This window comes from Saccostrea cucullata, unplaced genomic scaffold (genome assembly GCF_032062105.1).
Source record: "Saccostrea cucullata isolate Sc308-1 unplaced genomic scaffold, CSIRO_AGI_Scuc_v1 ctg1661, whole genome shotgun sequence".
In the NCBI taxonomy this organism is placed as follows: Eukaryota; Metazoa; Mollusca; class Bivalvia; order Ostreida; family Ostreidae; genus Saccostrea; species Saccostrea cuccullata.
The window spans coordinates 88844-106745 of record NW_026922650.1 but is presented as its reverse complement, the minus strand read 5'-3'; the positions used below and the strand labels follow the sequence as shown (position 1 = coordinate 106745).

Sequence of the window (17902 nt, the reverse complement as noted above, 5' to 3'; positions counted from 1 at the left end):
ACCAACAACTTTGACCTTTTGACCTTGACCTTGGAGATTTCCGAACTTATGAAAAAACTTTAACATTGACCATAACTTGTGAGCAGTACGGGCTAGGGCTTTCATACATCACATTTGTAATCCATGTGAGAAGGCCTTTCATTGGATACCAAGAACTTTGACCCTTTTACCTTGACCTTGGAGTTCGACCTACTTTTAAAAAACTATGACCTTTGCCACAACTTTTGAACAGTAGATACTTGGACTTTCATATTTCACATATGTATTCTTTGTGGCAAGACCTTTCATTTGATATCAACAACCTTGACCTTTTGAAGTTGACCTTGGAGAATTTTCGTACTTATGAAAAAACTTTAACCTTTACCATAACTTTTGAATGGCAAGGGCTAGGGCTTTCATACTTCACATATGTAATCCTTGTGAGAAGACTGTTCATCAGTTACCAAGCACTTTAACCCTTTGACCTTGACCTTGGAGTGCAGTGATGATTTCTAAATAAATGATATATGATAGGGTGTTCATAATACACACAACATATCATTACAAATGACATCTCACCCACAAAGACACCGAAAGCGAGGGACCACAATTACTTGAATTTGCTTGTTTGCTCTCTTGTCGCAAAGTTGGCGAATTAAAATACATGCATGGTTGTGATATCTTTTTTTAAATAACTGTATCCAGGCGAATTTATAGCGGAGAAAAATAGTTTGTAAGTATGGTATGGCATAAAATAAACCCTGTATACATTGTTAACAATTCTAAGAATCCACTTATTAATGAACAGAAATTCTTGGATTATGAAGACAATAGATTTTTTAGAGACTAAGAATCAAAATATCAGCATAGATCGATGTCCTTCCAAAAAATACCTGTAGTAAAAATTTAAAACTAAATCATGTATGTTTTTATTACTTGTAGGAATGGGTTTTATTCTGTACTCAAAATATTGAATAGCAGGTTTTATTACATACTTAGTAATAAATACAGGTTTTTTGCATATGCGATATGGCTGACGTCACAATAGCCGTATCAGCCCTGTAGGGCTGATATGGATTTGCAGGGCTGATACGGATCATTATCACACCCTTAGTAAATTAAACATCAAAAAACAATACTTTTCATCATACACATATTTTGGGGGTTACATAATTCTCTTAATTTCACCTTGTTGAATGTAAGGACAATCTAACTGACATCACATCCTGTATCAGCCCTCGACAAATATCAGTCCTCGGGCCTTCGGCCCTCTGGCTGATATTGGTGTCTCGGGCTGATACAGATGTGATATGGAAAAGGGTTTATACATGTGTTATCCTATATGTAATGTTTACAATATTTAGAGACAATTCGCAAAATTGGAATATTATCATTTTGTCATTTTGCATAGTCGAAAATGAAATTATTTTATTTAAAGAACACGCATATGTCATCACCATGTCATCACCATGTGTCACTTCCCAAAGTCATCAACATCTGCTAATATGCTTACATGTACTGTATCAAACACGACACCTAGTTTGAATACAATGCATCAGGTTTCGGCTGAAGTTGTCACATACTTACATTGAAAGGAACTTTAACCACTATTAATTGAATAAATAGGGAAAAGGGAGCATACATGTATCTTTCAAGGAAATGTCCAGTTTGTATAACCACTAAAATCACATCCTATTAGCGGCAAATGGGAATGCCGATGCAACTGGGGCAACAGACGGCAAAGTTGTTTTTCGCTATGACAGAGACCTAATTGATATAATATTTTTGACTATTTATAACATTCATTTACTTTCGGTTGGTGATTTCCCATTTTTGATCTTACCTTAAACTATTTTTATGTTAAATATAAAACTATGATTTCTTTTAAAAACAAAATAAGAGCAGAAAAAAGTTGAATTTCAATACTTGTTCAAGAAAAATTGGTCAAACTGAGCTAATAGAAATAAAACTGCTACTCCACGGTCACATTTCTTGTTGTATATAATAAATTTAGGCTCTCTTCGGCATAATTGCAAAATGTGGATAATCTTTGTTGTTTAGTAAAAGTGCCACAAGTGTTTGATTTTGGTGGGTCAAATTGTTTTGGTTGTCGTGTACGAATGACGAGGCAAACAATGACAGCAGCTTTAAAACAAAAAATGGCAATCGGAAACAATGGAAACAAAGTTTGATAAAAAATAAATTTGCTGTATCTTAATAAGTTTCAAATTTCGCTCAACATTTTTAGCTCACCTGAGCCGAAGGCTCAAGTGAGATTTTCTGATCAAAATTTGTCCGTTGTCTGTCGTTGTCGTTGTAGTCGTTGTTGTCGTTGTTGTCGTTGGCGTTGTCGTCGTCGTGAACTTTTCACATTTTCATCTTCTTCTCCATGACTGGGCCGATTTCAACCAAACTTGCCACAAAGTATCCTTGGGTAAAGGGGATTCAAGTTTGTTCAAATGAAGGGCCACGCCCTTTTCCAAGGGGAGATAATCATAAATTTGAATAAAATTAATGGCATTAAAAAAAAAATTTTCTTCTCAAGAACCACTGGGCCAGGAAAGATGAAACTTATGTGGAATCATCCTTGAGTAGTGTAGATTCAAGTTTGTTCAAATCATGACCCCCTGGGGTAGGGTGGGGCCAAAATGGCCGATCAAAGTTTTACATAGGAATTTATAGGAAAAATCTTTAAAAAATCTTTTTCTCAAGAACCACTATGCCAGGAAAGATGAAACTCAGGTGAAATTATCCTCAGGTAGTGTAGATTTAAGTTTGTTCAAATCATGACCCCCGGGGGTAGGGTGGGGCCAAAATGGTCGATCAAAGTTTTACACAGGAATATATAGGAAAAATCTTGTAAAATCTTTTTCTCAAGTACCATTGAGACAGGAAAGATGAAAGTTATGTGAAATTATCCTCAGGTAGTGTAGATGCAAATTTGTTCAAATCATGACCCCCTGGGGTAGGATTAGAGATATTTATATGGAATCATCCTCAGGTAGTGTAGATTTTAGTTTGTTCAAATTATGACCCCTGGGGGTAGGGTGGGGCTAAAATGGGGGATCCAAGTTTTACATTAAAATATATTTAAAAGTCTTCTTATCAAGAATAGCAAAGCCATGATTAGTAGTACTAGTATTTATATTGAAGCATTCTCATGTAGTGTAGAATTAAATTTGTTCAAATCATAACCCCAAAGGGTAGGGTGGGGCCACTATTGTGGAACAAAGAAAGGAAAAAATCCCAAGAACAGAAAAGCTATGTTTAGTCATATTGGCGTGTAAGCATCCTCATGTATTGAAGATTTAAAGGAGTATATATGATAAGAGCCAATTTTGGCCTCCTAAAAATCAACATTTTAGAATGACATTCAGATATGTTTAATTGATATTTATTTTGAAGAAGAGATTATATTAGAAATATCTCTAATATATTTTTCACATTTATATGCACTCTCTAGCTGTAAATGACATGAGAAATAGTGCTATTTTTGCTATGTAACAAAAAAGCCAAAAATATGCCTTTTTCTTGATGTTTTTTTTTTCTTATGGGAAACATAGAGCGCAGTGTAGAACATATATAATTTTTCTGTCACTAATCAGTATTGGAGAGTTACATCTTTGGTAAAAATATATATCTTGTTCTAGGCTGCGCTCTATATTTTCTGGAAGAAAAACTGCTTGAAAATAAGCAATTTTATACAAAATATGCTAAAATGGCGGGAAAACGTGATTTTTATGAAGTCATATTTCTAAAATAACGGCATTTTAATCAAAATGAAAATTACCAATAAAGGTTGCATATATAGTTGTACAAATTAAAGCTATATGTAAAGTAAAATTAAGATATTCATTTTAAGGGGCCACTTGAGACACTTACCATATATCGCTATTTGTTCAAATCATGGCCCTTTAGGATAGGGAGGGAAACAATGGGGAATCAAATTCAAATTATTACAAAATAATATATACCCGTAGGAACAAAATCTTTAAAAAAGAAATCTTTTTATCAACAACAGCAAAGTCATATGCTGTATTGATATGAAGACATTCTCAAATAGTATTAAAATTGAAGCCCCCCCCCACCCCCACCCCACCCCCATTCTCACCTCAGTAAACTTTCAGTTCTGATCTGATAATGTGTTTTTTCCAAGTCGATGTGCTCAGGTGAGCGATGTGGCCCCTGGGCCTCTTGTTTGGCTGATAATATTGGTCGTATGAATATTATGTAGTATGGAAAGGAGGAATGAATAAACGTACATTGAAAATTCATAAATACATATATAATGAAAACATATGGCTGGACCGGTAATCGAACCCGGGACACATGTATTTCTAGTCAGATGAGCTATCCAGGCCGATGTCCTCAGTCCAGCCTAACTTCCTACAATTAGTTGCTATACGACAGCTACTGAATCGAACTTTTAATCGATTACCAATATGAACATGTTTTAAATAAGACGGTCCAATGGTACCGGTGAATAGTCGTAAAATTTGTTTTTCAGCGATAAAGAACGAAAAACAGATATATCTGGAACTGTAAAATATCATGGACCAGTATATTTGTACTTCAAGTAAAGTATTTAAATATAATAAAAGTATTCAATTTTTATGTACAAGTCGTAAAAGTTATCAACTTGGGATTTTAAATTGCTAATTTGGGTATTCCTTACGAAGCTGTTATGTTTGCTGCAGCCTTCGGCAAGAAAAATTGTAGGAAGGAAGAAAGTGTTCTTTCAGATTATTGCCGCTAGCTGCGATGTTGCGGCCAACATTACAACTTGTTATAAGCTTGCAGCGAGTTTGCAGGAACTCAAAATGTTTGCAGGAACATTGCAAGAAACATACTTGCCAATCTGTTGTTCGCAAATGGATTGTTACGCATTTTCTTTATGACGTAATACCTTTATGACATAGCTTGACGTCATAATACTCTATAAATTTTCCTAAACAACGACACGGAGAGAAGACGCAAAAAGGTAAGATTATGAAACTTGAAATTTTTTTTTATCTCTCCCTCTATTTTAGCACATCGAGATTATAGCTGAAAGTTGTAATAATGTTACTTACAGAATATTACGTTTGGTAAGATCTTCATAATTTCATTTTCATATTCTTTTTTTTTAAACAGAAGTGTGGATAGCATAATGGCGAGATTCAGAGTATCGTATAAATTGAATCCCGACCTTTTTGACATCAGTTCAGATGACAAAACAAAAATGGCAAGTATCTATAATGCGCCTAATTTAACCATATATTTTCACATAACTATAAAACAAAAATTTGATATCTTGTGCTTTATATCAAAAGTAAAGGGAAAAATATAAATTTAGAAATTATAAAGTTAACAATGTTTTTGAGTGGTTTTAATCTTTTTTCAGAGGGAGTTTGTACCTAGAAGAAAGGTCCTGAAAACTGTTGGAAATATCCAAAGTATTATCAGACACAATGCAGATGTAAACGTAAGCATAAATAAGAATTTATCATAGCGATTCTTATACAGCACGACATTAATCTACTGATGAGAACCTGCATAAGAAAAGTTTAGGGACCTTTTATTTAATCAAATATACAAATACAGTTCAAACTGTCTGATCCGTCACTTCTGTAAGCCGACACACTGTGACTTCCAACGTTAAATTTCCTTCCTAATTTACTATTATTCATGTCTTTGTGCTCTGTCCATTTTGACATATAATTCATCTCCCAGTGCATTTTGGATCAGGCAGATTTCACTGTAGAAGAAACTTGTGATTACTGATATATCTAAGTAAAACCCAAACTGGCATTGTCACGCAGACTCAGTATCTACACAAACAATATGAAAGCAGGTGAAACAATATGTTTTTATTTTCTGAATTTAGGACTTTTTGCCGCCCTGGGCGACTGAGAAATATTTTTCGGATTTGCACAAAAATAAAAAGGAGGTGAGAAGTATTTACAGATCGCTACACGCTTAATTATTCCTTTTAAAACCTCGTAATTTCTTTGAAGTTTAGGTTTCTCCAGTACTTATATTATACCAGTAAATATAAAAGAAAAAATCATTCATGTTAATACATTGGACCTCTAAATATATCTAGCATTTTTTTCCAAAACAGAATTTCGTTCTTTTCAGATGAGAGACTCTGGCGCATTGAATGCAGAATCGGAAGAAATCAAGGTATTGGAAGGACTGTTAAATGTGTTTGATCTGAATGATTTTGATAATTTTAGAAATTACTGTCAATTTTACTATTTATGACTCATTATTAAATAGCAAATGCAGATTTTATTTTTATTTTTCCTAATTATCAGAAATACATTGAAAGCATCATTGGACGGGCTACAGAGATACTGAACAACGAGAACGACTCATTGAAAGTAAGTAGAGTTTCTTCAGTTTTAACAAAATTCTGTCGTATAAATTATATTCCCTAAATGAATATGATCCCTGCGTGATGAATGTACTCTGTGTTGTAACGTAACTTTTAGCTCAAACATTAAGCTCTATTTTTAATACAGTACACATATCTATATGAATCTATGGTTTCCCCTTCTGACCCCGTAAGGAAATATGCTAACTAAATACGTTTCCATGATGTCTGATGTCTGTCCATCTGTCCTTCTTTCTGTCTGTCGGACAGTCTTTTCCAGTTGGTTTTTCACACTTTACTTTTATTGAGTAACGACCTTTTGAATTCTGAAGAAAAAAATCCAGATTATATTTTGCGACAGGACTCTTATTATGTTCCCCAAACGAAGTTGGGGAACATATTGTTTTTACTCTGTTTCTTATTATTATTATTATTATTATTATTTTTCTTCTTCCTGGGAAAATCTTTTCCGCGAATGATCTTGTAAACTACACATCCGACTAAGGTGAAACCTTTTTAGGGTCAGTAGGCATGTTATGTAGATTTGCGGAACGAAGGTCATTTTGCGCGCACGTGCTTGCTCCCGTGCACGTGCAACACGTGAAATGACCAATATAATGAATATTGCCGTAACTTTTTTAATTTTAGATGAAATGTATTGAAACTCATAATATAAGGATATATTCATAGCATAGACAAGATGATATGGTCGAAATAGCCTCACGCGCATGCACGTGCGCTGACATTGGCTGAATGAATTTATCTCTCTCATAAAATCCTTTGAAATTTTGAATATAGTCATACATTATGGAGATCTACAGCCTTCTATAAAAGAATATATAAATATATGCATGCACGTGTGCTTGCAAGAGCGCGCATGTGCAACACCAGAAATGTCCAATATAATTGATATAGACGTAACTATTTATATTTTTTATGAAATGTTTTTGAAACTTATAATATAAGGATATATTAGAAGCATAGACTAGATGACATGGTCAAAATAGCAAGATATCACGTGCATGCACGTGTGCTTCGCTCTGATTGGCTGAAACTAAATTCTCAATATCTTTCTTGTTTTTCGACAAAATCCTTTGAAATTTTGAACATGGTTATACATTATAAAGATCTACAGCATGGTATATAGGAATTATCATGAAAAGCATGCACATGCACGTGTGCTGCAATCTGATTGGCTGAAAATTTAATTGTCTATAACTTTCTTAGTTTTCAATGAAACGGGATAAAATTTAGAATATGAATAGGTATAATGGATTCCTACATAATGGTACTATCAAAATTGAATGCACGAACATTCATTCATGCACGTGCGCACGCGAAATATGCAAAATGGCCAAAATTTTTTTAAAAAACATTAAAATGTATATTGTAAAGAATTTTTTTATTTATTCCCACTATATATAGACATGTTAATTGTTTAGACAACATGCTATGATCATCTTACATGTACATGCACGTGCGTGCGCGTACAATGCGTTAAATGACATATAGTTGATAACATTGGTTTTTATAATTCTTTTGAAATCCTGATACTGATCATATTTTCTAAAATGTCTTACAGGAATTAAGCACAAAAAGGGATTTGGGGAGCGTTTGGGGAACATCTGTAACGGTCCCCGTTACAATTAGCACTAGTTTATCATACAATACTCAAAGACATAAAAGTCGGAAGCAAACTGAAGGGCGGGGGGGGGGGGGGGGCTGAACCAAAGATAACTGTTGGGGGACTTATCCCCACTTTTCAATGCCATGGTTTTGGTGCCTACAAATAATCGTAATAATTATGACTAATATTTACGAGAGAGAGATTTTATGAATTAGACAAAACTTATGTATTTTAATCCCAATCCCACTTTTTAAAAAATATCTTTGTTAAAGTAAAAAAAAAACTTCAATTCATTTCCCTCTTGACAGGTGTTAGAACAAAAGCCAGATATTGACAAGCATGTCGAAGGGATGAAAAGTGAGGAAACTGTTATTCCTAAGGAAGAGCTGGAGGTAAGTTGTTGAGTGAAAGACATGAATGAGTGAGCTACAGTCAAAGTCATGATAACAGAAACAGTGCATGGTTTGAATAGTTTTGATAAAGATGGCATTTAATTAAATGGTACAGTCAGAATTCGATAGAAAGACTTAAAATGCTACTTTTATGATTCCATTACATTATTATAATCTTTGAACCAATAGATAATACCAGTTTTTATTTTCATATTTTCACCAGGAATATATCCAAAGCATCATCAAAGGCGCAAGAAAGATAGTAAAAAGCGAGACAAAATTGAAAGTAAGTATAGATTTTTTTTAAATATGGGATTTTAAGTTTTCTCAAAGATTAATATCTTTCTGTTTCGTTTAATATCAACCTTAATTTTTGTTCTCACTTATCTTACACTACACAGTCCGACACCCTGTCTTTTCTGACACAAATGTTGTGCCCTAGTGTAGGTCGGGTTAAACAGGTTTCACTGTATCATGATGTAGTACTTAAACCATCTTATTTTTTGGAAGGATTTAGAAAGTAAGAAAGAGCAGAAGCCAGACATTGTCAAGAAGATCGAATGGAAAAGTGAAGAAACAACTGTTCCTAGGGAAGAATTAGAGGTAAGTCATTCAGTGAAAGGTACTAGTGAACTGCATTAGAGTGACTTGCATTCATATTAAGCATATTAAATCCATGATAACAGAAAGATTGCATATAGATTGTATAAGCAGAATTTGATAAACAAACTTAAATCCTGCTTAATGCTTCTATCATTTTTTTTAAAATTATAATCGTGTCAGGTTGTATAGAAACATTTTATTTTTCATATTTTCCCCAGGAATATATCCAAAGCATCATTGAAGGTGCAAGACAGACACTAAACGAAGAGCATGCTGCAGCAGAAGTAAGTAGAAATTTTGTTTTTTATGCATAAGGAATTTTAAGTTTTCAAGAAGATGTTGCCCCCCTCCAGTTATGAACATGCAATGCCTAACCCTTGCATCTATTATGCAGTTTAATTTCAGTGAAAGCAATAAATGTAATAAGTTAATGCATTGTTATTCTATATACCTTTGTCATCCCTTTTAATTTTAACAACATAAATTCCCATTTAACTATTTCCTATAGTTAAAAGTCCATGTGAAATATTTGTGCTTTGAGACCCCCCCCCCACTCTCTACATATGTGTATAATTATTTGTAAACATTATTTGTACATGATTTCTCTTACAGCAATTATATTTGAACTGTAAACATTACCAAGTGTACTATAAAACGATGTTTGGTACTTCCTATTATTTCATGTTTGGTAATTCCTATTATTTCATGTTCCAAGTTTACCACGGAGGAAATATGGACTGATACGTAAAATTATGGACTCTTATGATTGAAACAGTATTTATTATGAATGTTTATTTCAATTAACTTACAGTTCAGGTTGTAAAATGATCGTAAATACCGTTTTTCATGTGTGTCTGTCGATCACGTTGTTTTCCTTTTTGGTCATGGCGATTCGGAACATTCTAATTTATAAGGGGGGTTTAGGTTATTGTACTTCGTCCTCGAACGTCATTATTTTATAATTGTTAACTTATACGCAACTTGTATTGTACATTTTTATGCAACTTACCTTCATTGTTTATTACTTTGTATTTGTTTTACGATTCGGCGTCACATCGTTCGTATTTTTCATGTTTTGTCCCACTTCGGCGATGTTGTTAGTATCGTCTGCCATTTTGGTCTATACTTTCCTCTTTGGTTAGGTAAAGCGCACTGCGCATGTCCGGTAGTAAACCCTATATAAACGTCACCACGGACGCTGAGGTTTCAGTTTGACTCTGCAGAACGTCTTTTCAACAACTTTCATAGAAATTGTACGTAAATACTGATATAACTAACGGTTGGGGAGTTTTTACTATAGATTATATTGACCAAATAGATTTATTAAGGAATTCAACAGTCTCTACGAAGTTTTACCATTGTTTACATTTGATCATATTGATTTATTACGGAAAATCAACAGTTACCATTTTACCAAATCATAATAACGTTACCAAATCATAATAGCGTGACCAAATCATAATATGTGACGTCCGATCTGACCAAATATATTACATCACCATTGTTTGATTATTTTGGTTATCCAGTCATCTGTATTACAGTTATTCCTTTATTAAATCATTGTTGAAATTTACATAATCTTATGTTGTGCTCTTGTTTGCCTCTGCAATGCAATATTTTACTGACCAACACAGGGATTTATCTTACTAAATCAACATGGATTACCATATAACAAATTACCAGGATACCATAAAAATTGGTTTCAATGAAATATATCTCCTTCATTGGAGATTTGATCAATTATAAAAGCCTCATACCTCGGGCACGTTACAGAAATTTGGTGGCAGCGGTGGGATACTTGGGGGTGAGCAGAACTTTGGCCTGAGTCGGACAGAGGTTTTACTGGGTTGGAAATAAAACAATTTTGTCTGGAATGTTAACCCGCACTCCTAAGGCTCCATTGAAACAATATATTGTTGGTGCTCCACTTGAAAGGGTTGATCTGGATATTGTAGGTCCCTTGAACAGAACTCCTAGAGGAAAGTCATATATATATTAGTAATTGTCAATTATTTTACTAGATGGACTGAGGCTTTTGCACTTCCAAATATTGAAGCAAAAGCAGTTGCAAGAGTATTTCTCAATGAGTTTATTTGTAGATTTGGTATTCATCGTCAAGTACATACTGACCAAGGCACACAATTTTAAATTGTTTCAAGAGATGTATGAAATTCTCAGAATTGATAAAACAGTAGCAAAATCCATCCCCCTCCCAAGAGGCTACAAATTTTATCAACACATGATTTCGATATTCATCATAGAGTAGATTCCCAGCATGGAAATGCTGATGGGTTGTAAAGTCGTGCTGATGTTGAGTGCACACATTGTGTTAAAAAGAAAATAAACTATTTTCATGAAGAAAAACTTCAAAGCATCACAGTCAGGATGATCAGATCTACACCTACTGTTAAACAAATGGTCAGAATTCTCAAGAATCTGAGACTTCTACTGTAGATAAACAAGAGTAACTTTAGACTTACTTTGTTATAATACGTACTGTACACCAAAAGAAGAAATGATTGAGTCTCAGAAATCAGACCCAGTCAAAGGCAAAATTTACACTTGGAAGAAGAATGATATTCAGAGACCAGGGTGGAAGGATGTTTCTCAGGAGAGTTTGCAGGTCAGGTCTTGCTGGTCCCATTGGGACATAGTTGTTATTCAAGACAATATTTTTTTTACAGAAAATGGTTTGGTGCTAGAACTAATGTTTCACATAGCAGGTGGTTTTGCCTGAGGGGTACATACCTCAGGTCCTAGCGGTGTTGCATGGTGGCCCTGCGGGTGGACACTTGGGGGTGAGCAGAACTTTGGCCTGAGTCGGACAGAGGTTTTACTGGGTTGGAAATAAAACAATTTTGTCTGGAATGTTAACCCGCACTCCTAAGGCTCCACTGAAACAATATATTGTTGGTGCTCCACTTGAAAGGGTTGATCTGGATATTGTAGGTCCCTTGAACAGAACTCCTAGAGGAAAGTCATATATATATTAGTAATTGTCAATTATTTTACTAGATGGACTGAGGCTTTTGCACTTCCAAATATTGAAGCAAAAGCAGTTGCAAGAGTATTTCTCAATGAGTTTATTTGTAGATTTGGTATTCATCGTCAAGTACATACTGACCAAGGCACACAATTTTAAATTGTTTCAAGAGATGTATGAAGTTCTCAGAATTGATAAAACAGTAGCAGCATCCATTCACCTCCGAGTGACGGGCTATTTGAACATTTCAACAGGACACTCTAAGCTATACTCACAATATATATGTCAATTACTTGGAAAGACTGGGATATAAATACTTACCTTTTGTATAACTACTGGCATACAGATCTTTACTTCAATTTAAGAGAGCATAGAAACCAGTTCAAGTTTAATGATGCTGAGCAGGGAACCAGCACTGCCTGTGGATCATTTATTTGGTTGTCCACCTACAACAGATTTAGAATTTCATTATCAACATTTACAATAATTGAAAATGCTTAAAGCTAATTACAGACAGATATGTCGATTCATTATGATCATAATGCAAAACAAGTTTCCTTCAAGACAGAACCACATGGCTTTGTCATAAAAAGCGGAAGAGTGGCATCTATCCAAAATTTACTAAAACATTGGAGTGACATTATACCATCAGTTTAAAAAAAAATAAATAAACTTATTGACCTAGAGTACAGGATACAGTAAAACATGACAGTGGCGATTGAGCAGCACACCTTAATCTTCTCAAAGAGTTTTATGGAAAACTGAAAAATTTTCTACGAACATTCAGAATTATTATGAATTAACAATAGTCAACTGACTGATTGGACATCACATATGAGTATATTACTTTTACAAGACCTGTTTACCTTTCTGTGAGTGCCCTTAAGAATATACAGCACTGATCCATGGTTGTTTGAAAAAGTTTGATACAAGTCCACATGCAGTTTGATCAGCACAGGAAGGATAAATGCAAACCAAGACTCCTGCCTGCATGCCATAATGTTCTAGCTGTCAAGTGTCACTCTACCCTACATCTTGGGTAACCACCTACAATTAGGGATCACATAATTATGAACAGTATTAAAACAGATCATCAACTCCTTGTTACAGGCATTCCAGATATATTAACCTGAATAATAGACTAATTTGATGTGATCGCCAGAGATGTCAATCAGACGTGGTAACTGCCAATTTATACTCTAATTTGTGGAAGTTAAGGGAAACAGGAATTCTGTGTGATGTGAAACAAACTTTCTTCTTTCACGATGATGATGCTGACTTATGGACTGTGAGACTATATGGTATAGGTATAAAGACTTTTATATTAATGAGGGTATTTGTTAGAATTATAAGCAACTTTGAGTATGCTTTGGGAGGGGGATGGATTTTTGAAAATTTTTATTTTATTGAAAGAAATGATGACCATTTTTGTAATGGATCATGTTTTAGTTCCGATATTTTATGATATATGTATAGAAATATAACTGTGTGATAATTCATACAATTACCTCTGACAGTTTCTTTGTCTGAGTGGGTCGTCACTGCGGGCATTTGCTGGATTCTGTGTTTTCATGTGAAAAGAAATTGTATTATTTCATGTTATAAATCTATATTCAATGTCGATAATTGATATTTCATTATAATTGTATATTATACCATTGCATACAAATATTACTTGTTTTAACATTTTTGTTCGAGGACGAACAATTTTTCAAAGGAGGGGATAATGTGAAATATTTGTGCTTTGAGACCCCCCCCCCCACTCTCTACATATGTGTATAATTATTTGTAAACATTATTTGTACATGATTTCTCTTACAGCAATTATATTTGAACTGTAAACATTACCAAGTGTACTATAAAACGATGTTTGGTACTTCCTATTATTTCATGTTTGGTAATTCCTATTATTTCATGTTTGGTAAATGACCAAATTTACCACGGAGGAAATATGGACTGATACGTAAAATTATGGACTCTTATGATTGAAACAGTATTTATTATGAATGTTTATTTCATTTAACTTACAGTTCAGGTTGTAAAATGATCGTAAATACCGTTTTTCATGTGTGTCTGTCGATCACGTTGTTTTCCTTTTTGGTCATGGCGATTCGGAACATTCTACTTTATAAGGGGGGTTTAGGTTATTGTACTTCGTCCTCGAACGTCATTATTTTATAATTGTTAACTTATACGCAACTTGTATTGTACATTTTTATGCAACTTACCTTCATTGTTTATTACTTTGTATTTGTTTTACGATTCGGCGTCACATCGTTCGTATTTTTCATGTTTTGTCCCACTTCGGCGATGTTGTTAGTATCGTCTGCCATTTTGGTCTATACTTTCCTTTTTGGTTAGGTAAAGCGCACTGCGCATGTCCGGTAGTAAACCCTATATAAGCGTCACCACGGACTCTGAGGTTTCAGTTTGACTCTGCAGAACGTCTGTTCAACAACTTTCATAGAAATTGTACGTAAATACTGATATAACTAACGGTTGGGGAGTTTTTACTATAGATTATATTGACCAAATAGATTTATTAAGGAATTCAACAGTCTCTACGAAGTTTTACCATTGTTTACATTTGATCATATTGATTTATTACGGAAAATCAACAGTTACCATTTTACCAAATCATAATAACGTTACCAAATCATAATAGCGTGTCCAAATCATAATATATGACGTCCGATCTGACCAAATATATTACATCACCATTGTTTGATTATTTTGGTTATCCAGTCATCTGTATTACAGTTATTCCTTTATTAAATCATTGTTGAAATTTACATAATCTTATGTTGTGCTCTTGTTTGCCTCTGCAATGCAATATTTTACTGACCAACACAGGGATTTATCTTACTAAATCAACAAGGATTACCAATTAACAAATTACCAGGATACCATAAAAATTGGTTTCAATGAAATATATCTCCTTCATTGGAGATTTGATCAATTATAAAAGCCTCATACCTCGGGCACGTTACAGTCCACACCCTTTCTTTTTCGACACAGAATTCATGTCTTAATACAGATAATTAGTAAAGACAGATTTCACTGTATAACTGTATCACCAATCCTTAAATATCTATCAACAAGGCCCTTCATACGAGTAGTTCTTGCAAATGGCCTTTTAAGCATAGAAATCAGTAATTTAATTCAAGGCTATGTAAGCATAGGTTTGAACAAGTGAGATAATTTTAAAATAATTATATCACTATTCCTTTATGTTTTTTCTTCAATTTTTGTGTGAAAAATGTCATAAAGTCCATGTATTTACCCCTTGGCAGATTTTAAAAATCAAGAAAAAGCACAAGCCAGACATTGTAAAGCAGATCGAAAGGAAAAGTTATGAACCAACTGTTCATAAGAAAGATCTGGTGGTAAGCCATTAATCCTAAAACTGTTCAAACTGTATTTGCGTGAGCTGCATTCATAATTAGCAATGGAAAGCCATGATTACTGAAATCAGTGAAAGCAGTGACTATTTTGACAAAACTTAAATGCTAATTTATGCTACCACCACATTACTATTATTATAATCTTTGTGCAATGGTATATCCGGTTTAATGTTTTATTTTTCATATTTTCAGCAGGAATATATCCAAGGCATCATTAAAGGTGCAAGACAGATACTAAAGAACGATGTTGCTGCTTCAAAGGTAAGTATTAAGAGGGTCATTTTAATTTATAATAAGAAATTAAATTTTTACCAAAATTGTATGAGATGAAAAGATGTAATTTTTTTTACTACCTTGCAGGTTTCAAAAATCAAGAAAGAGATCAAGGCAGACATTGCCACGTGGGTTGAAAGGAAAAGTAGTGAAACAACTGTTTGTAAAGAAGAAATGGAGGTAAGTCATTGCATGATAACCATTGCTTAGCATTAAACATTTTAATATTTTTAATGCTGATAATATTTTTATATACTTGTAATCAATAAAAATCAATATCTATTTCATTAATTAAAAAACTTTTAAAAATTATTTTAAAAGCTTTGTGCTATGTAGATATCTGTATTTTAATCAGATTGCTAACTAATTATATGTAATTTTTTTATGTAAAAGTGTACGATTTTCAGAAAAGGAAATATTTAGAATTTGACAGTGCACATTTTAATGTTTTTTTAGAACATAATTTCATACAATCAATAATATTCAATATCTGTTTTATTCTTCCAACTAATTCACTTTTTTTTGAAAGTTCAAAATTTTGAGTATAGATAATATACTGATTACATAAAATTAAGTCAGAATTTAAAAACATTAAAATGTGCACTTCGCGCAAATATAGTTTTAAAAAACCTGACAGTCATTTAGATGGTATGAGCAGAAATCAATAAATGAAGTATCTAAAAAAGCTTCTTTTATGTCTAAATTACATTATTTAACAATATGGCTTCTCAAAAACGACTTTTTTGTTTTATTTAGAACAAGTATTTTGTTATTTATTTTTTTTAAAAAAGCATGTACATGTAATCAAATATTTAGGTGGGAGTAAAAAGCAGGACAAAGTTCAAAATGGAGGAAATTACAACCTATCAAGAAAATCTTGAGAAAAAGCAGGAACTAATGAAGACAGTTCATGAAACTTTGAAGGTATTTTGTATTATGGATTTGTTGAAGTTGTTTGGTTCCATCTTTTTCACAATAAAAATGTTTAATTTGTTTTGTAAGCAAAGACATATTTCTTTAAAGGATATTTTTCATCACTTGAACTTGTGATAAACAGACCTACATGTGAAATGATATTATTAAAAAATAAAAAATACTGAACAATTGCAAATCATATAGTTTTAATGAAAATATAAAAAATAAAGTAAAACACAAATTTTAAAGATTTTTTAAGTATCAAAACATGGTTCTTTCGTTCACCAAGATGATTATTTTTTTTTCAGAGCGTGCAGCCTGTCAAGAAACTGAAAGAATCTGATGACCATTATGTACCCAGAAGGCTCTTTTTGTTTAATGTGGATAGCTTTAAAGAAAAGGTAAATAGAAATGTGCTGAAAATATAACAAAATGTGAATATTTGTTTTTAAAAAGGAGAACAGAATTGAACCATGGGCTCAATTATTTTAATAATTTTTTTCTGGGTGGGTGGTTGGGGAGCTAGTGATGCATAGATTTTTATTGATGTAAATAAATGCTAAGCATCCAATTTTAGTGTCAGTGATGTAGTCAATTAAAGTTTTTACAAGCCTAATTTTTGGCATTATAGCATAGTTCAGTATTTAATAATAACTTTTTTTTTATTTCTAGAGCGAGTGCTCTACTGCAGAGACTTGTCTCAATACTTGTACTCAATCCCGTCCTTTGATTTCTGAACAACATTCTGATGTGGAATTAAGAGCGGCAGAAGATATGGTATGCAAGAAATGTCATTATTTGAGTCAGTTCAATATCATAATTAAAGAGAAATTGTATACATGTGTAATAAAAATTTAGCTAATTTATTACCAAAGATAAAGTCATCATATGTTTCCACTATTAACATTAGTTACAAGAGTCATTAATTTTGTAGGTTGTTCGTAAAAGAAGAACATCTTTGAGAAGACGCATCCTAAAGTTCCTTGGATTTTAGTAATGGCAAATCTTTGCTACTGAAACACGGAACGAATGTAATTTATAAACTATATTGCTGGTAGATAAACAAATCCATGTGAAACATTCTTGTGATGAACGCTGAACACCTTTAAAGGATTATTTTTCAATATATACTAGTATAACACTTGCTGTTTGATTTAAATTATGTCATATCAATAAACCATTTTAAATCTTGATTTGTTTTTGAATTTATTTGTATAAAAGTGGATTAAAAAGTTCACTGGTTATTACGACAAAGGAAAAGGATATTTAGAATATTGGAATTAAATTATGAAACTATTTTTCTTAGTTTTTAATGGCATTTTGCATCAAATAATAGTAAAATCAAAAGCAATTACAGTGTATTTTCAG

The 17902-nt window shown here is 33.0% G+C and overlaps 1 protein-coding gene and 1 long non-coding RNA gene across 2 annotated transcripts; one reads left to right on the top strand and one right to left on the bottom strand.

The window, feature by feature from the left end:
• The first annotated feature begins 5128 nt into the window (after positions 1 to 5128).
• Positions 5129 to 17692, top strand: LOC134262155 (uncharacterized). The gene is made up of 16 exons (XM_062744545.1): positions 5129 to 5203; positions 5363 to 5443; positions 5846 to 5908; positions 6100 to 6144; positions 6279 to 6344; positions 8273 to 8356; positions 8580 to 8642; positions 8867 to 8959; positions 9178 to 9243; positions 15236 to 15328; positions 15539 to 15607; positions 15707 to 15799; positions 16436 to 16543; positions 16843 to 16935; positions 17207 to 17311; positions 17469 to 17692. Exons 1-16 carry the CDS (start codon positions 5129 to 5131, stop codon positions 17526 to 17528), a joined length of 1257 nt encoding a protein of 418 aa, XP_062600529.1. The 3' UTR covers positions 17529 to 17692.
• Positions 11832 to 13307, bottom strand: LOC134262152 (uncharacterized). The gene is made up of 3 exons (XR_009990959.1): positions 12809 to 13307; positions 12264 to 12388; positions 11832 to 11926 (listed from the first exon to the last, which is right to left on the bottom strand). It is a non-coding gene; the product is annotated as an uncharacterized LOC134262152 (long non-coding RNA).
• Positions 17693 to 17902: the final 210 nt, after the last annotated feature.

Excerpts from the sequence above, each read along its gene's own strand:
- LOC134262155 (XM_062744545.1), top strand. The coding sequence starts at position 5,129 with ATGGCGAGATTCAGAGTATCGTATAAATTGAATCCCGACCTTTTTGAC. Across the intron at positions 5,204-5,362 it reads CAGATGACAAAACAAAAATG|AGGGAGTTTGTACCTAGAAG; the intron begins GCAAGTATCTAT and ends ATCTTTTTTCAG. Across the intron at positions 8,643-8,866 it reads AAAGCGAGACAAAATTGAAA|GATTTAGAAAGTAAGAAAGA; the intron begins GTAAGTATAGAT and ends ATTTTTTGGAAG.